Source organism: Erythrolamprus reginae, chromosome 5 (genome assembly GCF_031021105.1).
Source record: "Erythrolamprus reginae isolate rEryReg1 chromosome 5, rEryReg1.hap1, whole genome shotgun sequence".
Taxonomy (NCBI): domain Eukaryota; kingdom Metazoa; phylum Chordata; class Lepidosauria; order Squamata; family Dipsadidae; genus Erythrolamprus; species Erythrolamprus reginae.
This window is the reverse complement of record NC_091954.1, coordinates 36,205,656-36,219,205: the sequence shown is the minus strand read 5'-3', so window position 1 is coordinate 36,219,205 and position 13,550 is coordinate 36,205,656. Positions and strand designations below refer to the sequence as shown.

At 40.7% G+C, this 13,550-nt stretch overlaps 1 protein-coding gene across 6 annotated transcripts in view; it reads left to right on the top strand.

The window, feature by feature from the left end:
• Positions 1-13,550, top strand: part of PLCE1 (phospholipase C epsilon 1) — a 219,957-nt gene that overhangs the window by 30,979 nt on the left and 175,428 nt on the right. For all 6 annotated transcript variants that reach the window (XM_070752402.1, XM_070752405.1, XM_070752404.1 and 3 more), the window contains exon 2: positions 1,151-2,577. In XM_070752402.1, coding sequence (XP_070608503.1) covers positions 1,666-2,577 — 912 coding nt within the window. In that variant the 5' untranslated portion in view covers positions 1,151-1,665. The remainder of the gene's footprint in view (positions 1-1,150; positions 2,578-13,550) is intronic.

The following is a 13,550-nucleotide window of genomic DNA, read 5'->3' as shown; positions in this document are numbered from 1 at the left end:
GACTGGTCACCCGGAACTGTGCACGCAGATCCATTTCCGCTGTCGGTGCTCCCCCCTCCAGATAGGAACCGAATACTGCTGGCATCTTGCTTGAACCTGAACACCAGAAAACCAGACTGGTCAAAATTAAAACAAGGGATATGTGAATGTTGTCTCTTCAAGCCCATTATATCGTGCAGACAGGAGACAAAGGAACACTGGCTTTTGTAGTTCCAACTACGAATAGGTCTTCCATTTGATACATAGAAATGCTTAAAGTCTTTCATTAGGGTGATACTATTAGTTTTTCTGCAATAAGTCTACTTAACATAACTTGTATTTCTGAATGTTGTCAGTTTTCAATCTAATGTTGGGAACAGACTGATACTTATATATTTGTAGGCCGCACAACTCAGATTAACAATAAGTTTAATAGATGGTTGAAATAACCATGAGGGCAGAATAAAAATGAACATAAATTTTAGTTCTAGATTGGTAGTGTTCCTCCAGTCTTCATCAATTGAATAATAATAGTCTGGGACTGGCATGGGACTGGCACTGTAAAGATATGAATTTAGATAAACGGCTAGACTGGCAGGTTTAACGAAGTCTTAAAAATCATTCCATTGTGCTGCTCCCTCCCAGGCAAGGCCCTATAAATAATGAGGCAAAGTGTGGGTTGTACATGGAGAGATGGGATGAGTTAGGTAACTCCACCTAGTGCCACTTAATACAGATGGACTTTTATTAAAGCTCACCTCACCTTATATCACCTTAGATTATTATGGATGAGAAAACCGACCTGGCATACATCACCAAGACCTGGCTAAACACTAAAAAGAGATGGGATTCTACTTTGTGCCCAGTTTGCTTTCAGATATGGCATCTGCTAGGACCCCAAAAATGAGGGGAGCTGTTATTGTTTGGTGTTGGGATGGCCGGGCGTGCTGCCTTGGAATTAAGCCAATGTGAGACTATACTTCTGAGGCCAATCCTGAGAGGTCAGTTGCTGCTATTGTACTCAGTCAGCCAGATATCCTTTTTGTGCAGCAGTTTCTCTGCCTGTGTTGCTTTGGGCTGATGGGTGAAGTTCCTTGGGGATGTCAGTTTACATGTTTATGAGTATGTAATTTAATACCATTAACACTGTGCTGGTTTTTTTTCCTTACAGAAAACAAACTGGAAGCTGCATGACGTAGGAAGCAAGGGCCTTTCCCCGTTCTGTTCTTCTGTGAAATGTACAAGAGGGAAAACACCACTATATTCTATGAGAGAAGTGTCAATCGTTGGGAGATAGCAAGCTTGGATACTGACATGCTCCAAACAAATACTGACTGGAATTTGTATTCTGTGCCAGCCATGTGCTTGGAATTTTGGGGAGACTCTTAATTACAGAACTAAATGTTTTGTAATGGTAGCATTCATTACATTGTATCTTTGGAGGAAAAATACATACATATATTTTAAATATGCTATGGGGTCAGCTGCTTTTCCAAAGAAACTTCAACTTACATTCAGTTCATTCAGGGTCAGTATTTGCCATTCAGAATGGAAATAATGGATATAAGCTCTGCAGGTGCCAGTTATGAAATGAGAAATCAGATGTTCAGCTCTTTTTTGTAACTTGGATAAGAAGACCTGCTAGTGAACATTGCTTGGCATTTTTATTTTAACAGATACAAAGAAATGACTGATAGAGAAAATGTGTGGCAGGATGGCATGTTTATTCCTGCTTCTTTGGAATCTCTTAACATAAATTATGATGTACAGAAAAACCGTAAGAGTAACGCCATACGTAACCAATTATATAAACCGTATTATTCTTTTTCAAAGAAAGAGAAATATTCAGAAACTGGAATTTCTTCTTCGCTGCAAAGAGTCATGTATTCCGAAATTCCGTTAAACATGGATGAATCTCAAATAAAGTTGAAGTCATTAAGAGGCCAGTCCTCACTCAGCAAAAAAGAAAGTGAAAATGCAGATGCCAGTTATGTTAAAGAGACCAATAGTATCTCAAAAAGCGGACATACTTTGCGTAATAATTTAACTTGGAATGGCTGTGTGTCTTGCACTAATGGTTCCATAGCCTGCACTTGTAATTATCTGGAACTGCCATCTTGTGGGAGTAAAACTGGACAACTCCATGATTCTTCTGATACGTCAGTGGATAAATTGTTGTGTTTCAAAAAAGGAACTCCAAAACTGAGTGTGGGAGGCTCAGGTCATGGTTTCTCAAGTGGCAATTTTACTGGAAGGATGCCATCAAAGTCTCTTCTGGGCCATTTTGAAAACTGCACTGCCAACAACATTATGGAGGAAAATGTTTCCCGAAGTAAGAAGGAGCGTTCCACCTTATTAATAAGAAGATTTTGCAAAAATGATAAGGAGATTAAAAAATCAGTCTACACTGGAACCAGAGCGATTGTAAGGGCTTTACCATCAGGGCACATAGGGGCTGTTGCTTGGGATTGCATTGCTCAATGGAAGATTTATACTGAGTTAAGGAACACGGGGATTATATCGGAGCAGCTAAAAATCCCGCAAGTTTCAATAAACCAATTGTTATATTATTACCTTCTGCAATCTATATGGCATGCGGTAAGTGTCTTTTTAAAATCCAATTTTGGAATATAGTGGCTGAGAGATGCAAAATTTAAATTTTAAAGTGCTCTTTGTGCCAGTTAAAGTTCAGTGATATAGCCAAGTAAAATAGGGAAATGCATTGTTTCTTAACCAATTTATTAGAAAACAAAGGAACACATTCTTAATTCTTAAAAATCAATTTATGATGCTATTGCTATCCAAATATTTAGCTTATTCGTGCGATAAAAATATCAGTAGTCCTCAACTTATGATCACAATTGGGCCTACTAATTTCCTTTGCTAAGCAAAATAACTGCTAAGTGAATTTTGCTCCATTTTCCGACCTTTTGCCACAGTTGTTAAGCAAATCATTGCACATTAAGTGAATCATGCTGTCATTAAATGAATCTCACTTCCCCCAGTGACTTTCTCTGTCAGAAACCTGCTGGGAAGGTCACAAGGCCCTGGGCCATAAATACATGCCAGTTGCCAAGCACCCAAATTTTGATCAGGTTACCATGGCGATGATGCAAAGGCTATAACTGTGAAAACTGGCCATAATTCACTTGGCAGTGCCATTATAAACAGTCACCAAATGAATGGTTGTAAGTTGAGGACTACTTGTAATGAGCAGAAAGAATGATTTGGGTTTGCATATTCAATCGTAAGTTGAATTGATGCAGTATACTTTTAATTGCTTAGACCAGTAATAGCGAACCTATGGCATGGGTGACACAGGTGGCACACAGACCCCTATCTGCTGGTACATGAGCCATTGCCCTAGCTCAGCTCCAATGTCCATGTGTGTGCCGGCCAGCTGATTTTTGGCTCATACAGAGGCTCTGGGAGGGCATTTTTGGCTTGCAGAGAGCCTCCGAGGGGATGGGGAAGGGCGTTTTTACCCTCTCCAGGCTCCAGGGAAGCCTTTGGAACCTGAGGAGGGCAAAATACGAGCCTACTGAGCCCAGCAGAAGTTGGGAAACAGGCCGTTTCCAGCCTCCAGAGGGCCTCCGGGGGTTGGGGGAAGCTATTTTCGCCCTTCTCAGGCATTGAACTATGGATGTGGGCACTAATGCATGGGCAATACTGTGCGCACATGCTCTTTCAGCACCCGAGGAAAAAAAGGTTCGCCATCACTGGCTTAGACAGAGAAGAAGTAATTTATGTGAAAGAGATTTCTGGAGGATTTTGGCTTGTGACTCAGTATGTTGGACTTAATGACTGTATTTATTTGAATATTACAATATACCGTAATTTAAATACATTTTATAGAATCCTTTTATAGAATCTAAACCTCTTTGTACACTTGCCAACGTTTCATTATTCAAGTTAACATCATCACTGCTGGTGAGCGTGGGGTTTGTTCCCTGTTGAGATATAGCAGTTTCTCCTGCTGGTGTTAGTGGAAATAGGGTTTTCTCCTTGGTATTCCTTGTTAAAGGTTTTGTTTTTTTCTTGTTTGTCTGGTGTTGATCCCCATTTACTTAGGCATTTGCTCCTGGAGAGGATATGTTGTAGTCTTTTTATTTCCTTTTTGGATTTTTTACTGCAGCCTTTAAATGCTGTATAAATGTAGTTTATTTCTGAAGGCTGATATGTCTGAGTGCCAAGTTTCCAGGATTTCCCTACTGTTTTTTTTTTAATTTAGTTTGGTGTAGGAAGCTCATAATTTCCTAGTTGAAACTGTGATAGTTGCATTGTCCATGTGTTGCAAGATTAAGGAGTTATGTCTTACTTTTTAAATTATCTTTAAGTACTGGCAAAGCCTTAACTTACATCTCCTGAGTCTATTGCAGTGCTGGAATAGATGGGTTCCAATTAGCTGAAGGTAATCCTTGACAAGTGATTGACCAGAACATTATATGAAGAAACATTTACCGTTGAGAAATAGTCTTCTGTACTAGTGCCGGCCCCAATAATCAGATGCACACAAATGATCTAATTAATAAAAGGATTTAATATGTCCCAGTAGTGTAAAAGTCTTTTAAGAGTCTTTTCAGAAAGAGAAGCAAATCTAGCAAAGTGTTATCAGTTGGCTAAAGTCCCAGAGCAAAGATAACCTGGTAATAATTACCAGCTGTAGCCAGAGTTCTCAGACAAGGTTTTCAGAAATTAAGGAGAAGACTGAAGCTCATTAGCAAAGCCAAAAATGTGTCCTTTTATAATCCATACTTGAGAATTGGGGTGGCATACCTTGGATGTATACAGAGCCTTTCGTAAGTACAGTACATCAGGAGAACTGCCTCTTTCAGGAGGATAGAATCTTTGTTTGTATCATTTCAATCCACATCAGTGAGCAAGAAAGTAACTCCATCTACCATTGGGCACTGGTTAAAGGCCTGCATTGCATTGGCCTATGAACATCAGGCCAGGCCTGCACCAGACAACATCATGGCCTATTCGACCAGAAACACGCCACCACCGCTGCTAGGATATGCGAGCTTCGATTCAGGAGATTTGCAGGGTGGTGTCTTGGGCCTTGTCTTGACTGAAGCAGTTTTGGAAGATGAGTGCTACAGAGGGTTCTTCCTGTTGAGGGGACTCTGGGCCAGCCTGTTTCCCGTCCTCTGGATATTTAGTTTGGTTACATCCCATGCTTGGACTCTCCAAGCAGCACACAGGACGAGAAAGAACATTGGACTTACCTGAACGTTCATTCTATGTGCGCTGCAGGAGAGTCCAATCCCATTCTGGTTTCTTACTGGTCCAGTGTCCAGGAGTGGTTGATTATATTGTACTGGCTACGTCCTCTCAAGATCCAAGTCTTCAACGAAAAAATGGAGCTCAGTCAGGCAGAAGAGGCGTGGCCAAAGAATTTGCAACTTAGTCTCATTCGTTCGTTCATTCATTCATTCATTCATTCATTCATTCATTCATTCTGCTTGCCACCTAAATCGTGGTGAAGCGATTCGGAGTGGCTTTCAACATTAAAAGCATGCAAATATACAAATATATATATATATATATATCTTATAACAATAAAAAAATATAACTATGTAGAGGCAGGGAGGGAACCAGAATGTACAGTGGAAAGAGGAGATCTACTGATCCATTAACCTCAGCATGAAATTCTCCAAGCTAAATGGCAGAACCACATCTTCCGGCCCTTATGGAAGATCAGACAGGTGGGAACAGATCTCACCTGGAGTGGGGGTAGGAGTGGGGAGGAGATGTTCCAAAGGAAAGAGTTTGCGGAGAGGGGCGGCATATAAATCCAATAAACCTAAAGAAGCCAAAAAGAGAAAACTCTTCTGGATCCTGCCAGATGGAATTCACTGGCTGAAAGACCTGCTGTCACGGGTAAAGCGGGCCAGTCCCATTGAGATGACATGGTTCCTCAAGTAACCTGGACTCCATGCCATGTAGGGCTTTAAAGATGACATCTAACACCTTGAATTGCAACCAGAAGCAAACCAGCATCCAGTGCAGATCACAGAGCAATGATGTAAATAGGCCACTCTAGAGGTTACACAATTGCCCACGTCATCTCACTTAACACCAGTTGTAGCTTCCAAGTGCTCGTCAAGGACAGCCCTTAGGTAGAATGCATTGGAATAGTCCAGATATGAGATGAATAGGGCTTGAATGATTGAGTGCAGAGTGCAGAGACTCCTGATCCAGGAAAGTCTGCAACTGGTGCACAATTTGAAGTTGTGCAAAGGCTCTTTTTCTGGACCAGTTGGTAGAGAAATAAAGCTTCGAGTTAGAGCAACATGTGTTAAGTGAATTTGCTCCTTTTTACAACTTTTCTTGCCATTGTTGTTAAGTGAATCATATCTTTTTTACATTAGTTGTTAGTAAATTATTGTTATTATTTATTAGATTTGTATGCCTCCCCTCTCTGCAGACTCGGGGCGGCTCACAGCAGTGATAAAACAATATACAATAACAAATCTAATATTAAAAGTCTAAAATAACAATTTAACATTAAAAAGTCTAAAAGCCTGATTATTTAAAAAGCATACACACAAACATACCATACATAAAACTACATAGGCAAGGGGAGATGTCTCAGTTCCCCCATGCCTGATGGCAGAGGTGGGTTTTAAGGAGCTTACGAAAGGTGAGGAGGGGGGGGAGAATTCTGATCTCTGGGGGAAGCTGCTTCCAGAGGGTCGGGGACGCCACAGAGAAAGCTCTTCCCCTGGGTCCCACCAAACGACATTGTTTAGTTGACGGGACCCGGAGAAGGCCAACTCTGTGGGACCTAACCAGTCGCTGGGATTCGTGTGGCAGAAGGCAGTCCTGTAGATATTCTGGTCCGATGCCATGAAGGGCTTTATAGGTCATAACTAACACTTTGAATTGTGACCGGAAACTGATCGGCAACCAATGCAGACTGCGGAGTGTTGGTGTAACATGGGAATACTTAGGGAAGCCCATAATTGCTCTCGCAGCTGCATTCTGCACGATCTGAAGTTTCCGAACATTTTTCAAAGGTAGCCCCATGTAGAGAGCATTACAGTAGTCGAACCTCGAGGTGATGAGGGCATGAGTGACTGTGAGCAGTGACTCCCAGTCCAAATAGGGCCGCAACTGGTACACCAGGTGAAGCGGGCAAACGCCCTCCTCGCCACAGCCGAAAGATGTTTTTCTAATGTGAGCTTTGGATCGAGGAGGACGCCCAGTGATCCCCCCCCCCCCAGGGTGATGGATGGACAGATGGAATTGTCCCTGGGAGGCAAAACTCACAGCCACTCCGTCTTATCAGGGTTGAGTTTGAGTCTGTTGACACCCACCCAGACCCCAACAGCCTCAAGGCAACAGCACATCACAATTAACATGGTTATTAAGTGAATCTGGCTTCCCCATTGACTTTGCTGATCAGAAGGTTGCAAAAAAGGATCACATGTCCTTTTTGCAACAGTCATAAATATGAACTAGTTGCCAAGCATCTGAATTTTTTTTCCGTGTGACCATGGGATGCTGCAATGGTTGTGAAAAACTGTAAGTCACTTTCTTCAGTGCCATTGTAACTTTGAACGATCAAGTTGAGGGCTACCTGTCATATTTTCTCCTTGTGTCACATTCATTGCCCAAAATATCAGCAATGATTAACATGGGAATCTAAGACAAGCAGCTTTGAAGAATTTCATTCAGTTTTAGGTCCGCCCCCCCCCCCCCAAGTATAATGGACCATGGTACTGTAAGTCCCAAAACGTAATCTCTGCATTTGTTTCTTAAATTTTAATGCGAGCAAGATATATATGTGATGGGATGGGTAATTGGACCACTGGTTTTCAAAAGTTCCTATATGTTTCATCTCTTCTTGTACAGTAGTAGCGGTCCTCATTTGGTACTCAATGCATTTTGACCTGAAAATTTTGTCCTGATAATCATCGTTTGTTTGGTATCCAGCACACAAGCTAGAACTTGTCATTGTCAGCTGCCTTGTGACTCACTACATTATTCCTTACTGGAAAAAATGTTTTGTATTCATCATTTTTGGTATTCATCGTGCCTCCTGGAACCAATTAACGATGACTACTGAGGTACCATTGTATTTCTAATATGCAGTTCCCTTTTGAGGTATTCTCTGTCCTTGCAAATTGTGTTGGTCCCATCACTTCCAGAAAATGCTTGATGCCTAAACCGCTCACTTTTATGATGAATCACATCAACTCCAATTCCCAACTATCGCTACCTTTCCTTTTCTTTTGTCCCATTCACGCTTTTTTTTACAGAAATCCTCATTTGTTTTCTCATTCATTTTCTCTATATGAATAAACCATATCAAAATACTACTGAACCCGTTCGGGTTTTTTTTTTGTATTCAATTAACTTGTCAGTCTTATAAGAGCAATTAACTGCTCTTTATTTTTTTACCACACATTATTTCCAAGTATTCAGTCTCTGTGTTTTTCTTGACATATCCAAGTGTTACTTTCCAATAATAAAATAGTCAAAATGTCAGCCATTTTCATCCCTTTCAGCATTACAGGTAATCCTCGAGTTATGACCACAATTGAGCCCAAAATTTATGTTGCTAAGTGAAACATGTATTAAGTAAGCTTGCTCCATTTTACAAACTTCCATGACTTGCCTTGTCAGGAGGTCCAATTGCTTTGTCTCTACCATCCTGTTTTATTCACATTTTTTCTTTCACTGTCCTTATATTTAGTGGAATATAACAAGTAACTACCAATAAGAATGTAACTTATATCAAGCACTGTATCGGTTTCCATTATATCTGCAGTATTCCTTGCCATAGATATATTGGCCCATTTTGGCTAGTATGGCACAGAATATTGAAGTCCACTTTTATCTTAAGCATGTTCATCCTTTCCTATACCAGCTAAACCTCATCAATTAGAAGATATATTCAGTGTATTCATTTGTACTCAGGATACTTTCCTGTAAAATTATGTATTAATAGACAAGTTTGATCTTTGCTTATAAAAATTAATTAATTAGGTAACAATAAGCTGCATTACATTACAGCAGATGCCAGCAACCCATGGCTCTAGAGACACATGCAACTCTTTTGGCTCTCTGCTGCGGCTCCCTATCCCATCACTGGCTGTCCGTTTCCATGTCCCTCCCCTTCCAGTCACTCCTTGCCTGGCCTGAGAAGATAGGGGTTGACAGCAGGGGATGGAGAAGCGGCTGAGGCGAATTCTCCAGTGCCTCACTCTTGCTGGAGCTTCTTCTGACCTTGTTGGTACTGGACTTGCCTTGGTCGCTTGAGGAGACAGGGAACCTACTTTCCGTCCCAGGACACTGGCATGACTTGGCCGCAACTGACACCGGCCTCGCTAACACGAGGGCTGGCAGAGTGGGAATGGGATCCAGGAAGAGGGGACGATGCAAAGGAGCATGGGCCCATGGCTTTAAGAAGTTCAGGGCAGTGGAAACAGACGGCTGGCCCTGCCGAACCTCACATACCCACCCTAAGGGTCAGGCTCAGAGAAAGTCGGAGGACCCTTGCAAAGACACTCACCTGTCAGCTGGTCTCCCTCTCTCTGTATGTCTCTCTCTATATTTTATTTATTTATTTATTAGATTTGTATGCCGTCCCTCTCCGAAGACTCGGAGTGTGTGTGTCTCTGTGTGTGCACGCGCGTGTGTGCATCTCCCTCCCTCTCTCTCTCTCTCGCTCTGTGTCTCTTCTTACTCTCTTGGAAAGGCTAGTGAACTCTTCTTGGGGTGCTTTACTACACCTTTTCTTTTTTCTTTTTGGAAATCCAGGCTGGCTGAGGAACAAGTGCAAGCTGTAACAGAGGTTCCCTCCTCTTCCTCCTCCCCCTCCTTCTCCTCTCATGACCCCTTGGCTAGCTGTGGCAGGGCAGAGAGGGTGTGCAGGAGAGGAGGAGGAGGGAAATCGCTGCCATAGCTTGCGCTCGTTCCTCAGCCAGCCCAGATTTCCAAAAAGAAGAAAGGAAAAGAGTATCAAAGATCCTCAAGGAGAGTATGCTGGACTTTCCAAGAGAGTGAGAAGAGACAGGGAGCGACACACACACACAGACACACACACACACACACACAGACACAGACACACACACACAGACAGACAGACAGACAGACAGAGAGGCAAAGATACAGAGAGGGGGAGAGAGAGAGGTACAGAGAGGGAGAAAGTTAGAGAGGGGACACATGCACACACACATAGTGATACAGAGTGGGGGAAAGAGACATAGATACAAAGAGAGGGCAGAGGGAGAGGGAGAGAGAGACACGGAGGGGGGTGAGATAGAGGGGACAGAGAGAGACACAGAGAGAGAGGTGGGGAGATAGAGAAGGAGAGATGTCAAATGGGTTTTGTGGTGCCAGGTGTTTTTTAACAAGGGTCCTCTGCCCTAATGACGGTTGGGTAGGCATGACTGGTGGGGTCACATGACCGGGTGGGAGTGATTGATGTCAAGTTGGCCATGTCCACCCAGGTTTTGTGGCTCCCAGTGTTTTCTTTTCTGTGGGAAACTGGTCTAAATGGCTCTTTGAGTATTTAAGGTTGCAGACCCTTGCATTATAGTAATAAGATAAGAGAGTACAGAAATGTTATTTGTTTTATTTATTTATTAATTAATCTTCTATGCCGCCCTTCTCAACCAACTCAGAGTGGCCATTATAGTCAAAAGATGAATTTGGAGTATGGACGTCCATCTGTACTTTTATTTCTTTCACTGCTTTTAAGATTTGCAACATAAACTACTGATTTCTGTTGCTTTGAGCCTGACATCTTTCCTACACTGTAAAATGAATCTGCAGAAAAAGTATCTATATCTATCAATGACAGACAGTTAGTACTTGAGAGTGATTCCTAACATTCTAAGTTCAATATATGTATCATCAGGACCACAATTGAGACTTTCTTCTTCAGAATAACAGAATATTGTAAAAGAATTGGAAGGGATCTTGGAGGTCTGGAACCCCTATAAGATTGGGATAGATTATGTTCACCTGTGCAATTCTGTATACAAACAGTGTAGGCACTGTGAATTTCCAGTTACAGCATTATCCTAGATATGTTACATAACAACAATAAGAGAAAATGCTCTTTGATAAGTACATAAATTGCAGAATTCTTTGGTGTTGATGTACTAAATGGTGACTATGTAGGTGAAATTAAAAGTTTAGTAAAAGAAAAACCTGAAAATCACCATACAAGTACAGCTTGTCCCTTGTGGGTGAGGATAGTTAGATATTAGGAATTATTATGTTAGGAATATAATAGGTTAGGAATTATTATGGTTATAAACTTGCACAACAAAGGATGACATTTTGGAATAACATTAATCATTTTTAACCTTTTCTGCAACTCACAATGTACTACTGTATTTTGAAAATTACATGATTTAAAATATATGCATTTTTGCGGGACAGTTCTTCGTATATACTGTAATTCTGTTTTTGTGCAGTCTTTTCCACCTTTGATAAATTTCTTTATAAGCACAATAATGTTGATCTTATCTATTTTATTTCATTCTTATTGAAACATTTCTGTTCCATTGATCAAATAAAACTGATATTTAGGAAACAATAGTTTGGGAAGAGAGACCCTTGGCCATAGAGTGGCTGAGGGTCGGACAATACTGAATGGCTGACGATGAAATATTTGGGAAGGAGATAATAGTTTGATTGTTACGTGGTATCAAATCTCTTACCGATCACATAGATCAGGGGTGATAAACCCACGGGCCGAATGTATCACACGCTGGCCAGGCCCAATCCTAGTTTAGCAAGTGGGGGGAGAAGTCACAATGCATCACGTGATGTTATGAGTTTGACACCTGTGACAGATTTTCTTTATGATGATCTGCTCCTAACCTAGTCTTTCAGGGTTTCCCGCAGTGCACTCATCACCACTGTAATTTGATGCTGATTGTCGTCTTTTTCTCTTTCCTTCCAACTTCCCCAGTATTACAGCCTTTTTCACAGAACTGGGTCTTTGCATAATGTAGAAACAGAAACATAGAAGATTGACGGTAGAAAAAGACCTTATGGTCTATCTAGTCTGCCCTTATACTATCTCCTGTATTCTATCTTAGGATGGATATGTGTTTATCCCAGGCATGTTTAAATTCAGTTACTGTGGATTTACCAACCACATCTGCTGGAAGTTTGTTCCAAGTTTCTACTACTCTTTCAGTAAAATAATATTTTCTCACGTTACTTTTAATCTTTCCCCCAACTAACCTCAGATTGTGACCCCTTGTTCTTGTGTTCACTTTCCTATTAAAAACACTTCCCTCCTGAACCTTATTTAACCCTTTAACACATTTAAATGTTTTGATCATGCCCCCCTCCCCTTTCCCTTCTGTCCTCCAGACTGTATAATGTGTCTGAAGTTGGAAAATTTGACCTTCATCAGATGAGTCTCTTGTGGAAACTATGGGTTGATTTGTTCAATTATCCATTTTGGATTTTTGGGGGGTGTCCGTGAACGTGATATTCTCAGAAGTCTTCCTAACCCCAGAGTTTAAAAGTATCATTACTCTTTCTAAAAGCAAATTCTTAATTATATGTTCAAAATATAGACATACACTTCACTAGTCATTTTTATTGTTAATACAGAACTACAGAAAGAAAGAAAAACAAAACCCCAAATCATGTATCTTATAAATTAAAAATCATTTATTTAATAAATTTCTATGCTTCTCAGTTGTCATCTTTACTTCCTCTATACCAGGGGTGGGTTCTGATTTTCTTTACTGCTGCTTTGCTCAGGGACGTGCTTCGTGTGCATGCATGCGCAGCAATGAAACAAAGCTTCTGTGCATGCGCAGAAGCAAAAAACAAGATGGTGGTGCCTATGGCACTGCCGAGAGAATGAGCTTGGGGATGTGGCAGGCCTGGGTCGCTGCCAATTCCAGGGATCCAGTCCACCAAAAATTCTGGTTCTTGTTCTTCTGGTGGCCTCAACCATTATTATTCGATACTGTTGTAATATGTGACTTACATGGCTAGATTTTAGGTATCTTTGGATTTCTCATAAATTTCACTATTGCAATGAAATGACGATAATCCTTATTAGTATTACTTTTTTACTGGTTTATGACTGAAAAAAGCTAAGTAGCTGTTTGCAGAGATATAAATTTGGAAGAAATAATCAAAATGTTGCATAGAATTCGAATAAAAATTAATAGACATTAAATAGAGATGCTTAAATTATAGTCTTTTCAAAACAATTAAGGTGCAATAAATACCATATTTTTAAACACTAGAATGTCCAGAATGCAGTCTTTTCAGGCTTATGGTTTTTGTGTTGTCATGCAAAGTCTAATGCCTCTTGAACATCTTTGGATTTTTCTTCTTCTGCCTATATAAGCTAGAAATATATATCTTTATAACTTAGCTACTTTAAAAGTTATAAGTTAAGACCAGAATCACTGTATATTTTACTCATGATTTCAAATACCAAATAATTGGTAAAATATCCATAAAATCAAAGTTTACAAATTGTTACAATGACAATTGTACATAAGAGAAAGAAACTTTTCCGGAGGTCTTTTGGAGAAAAATAGCTTGTCCGCTGCTAATTGTTTTGTTGT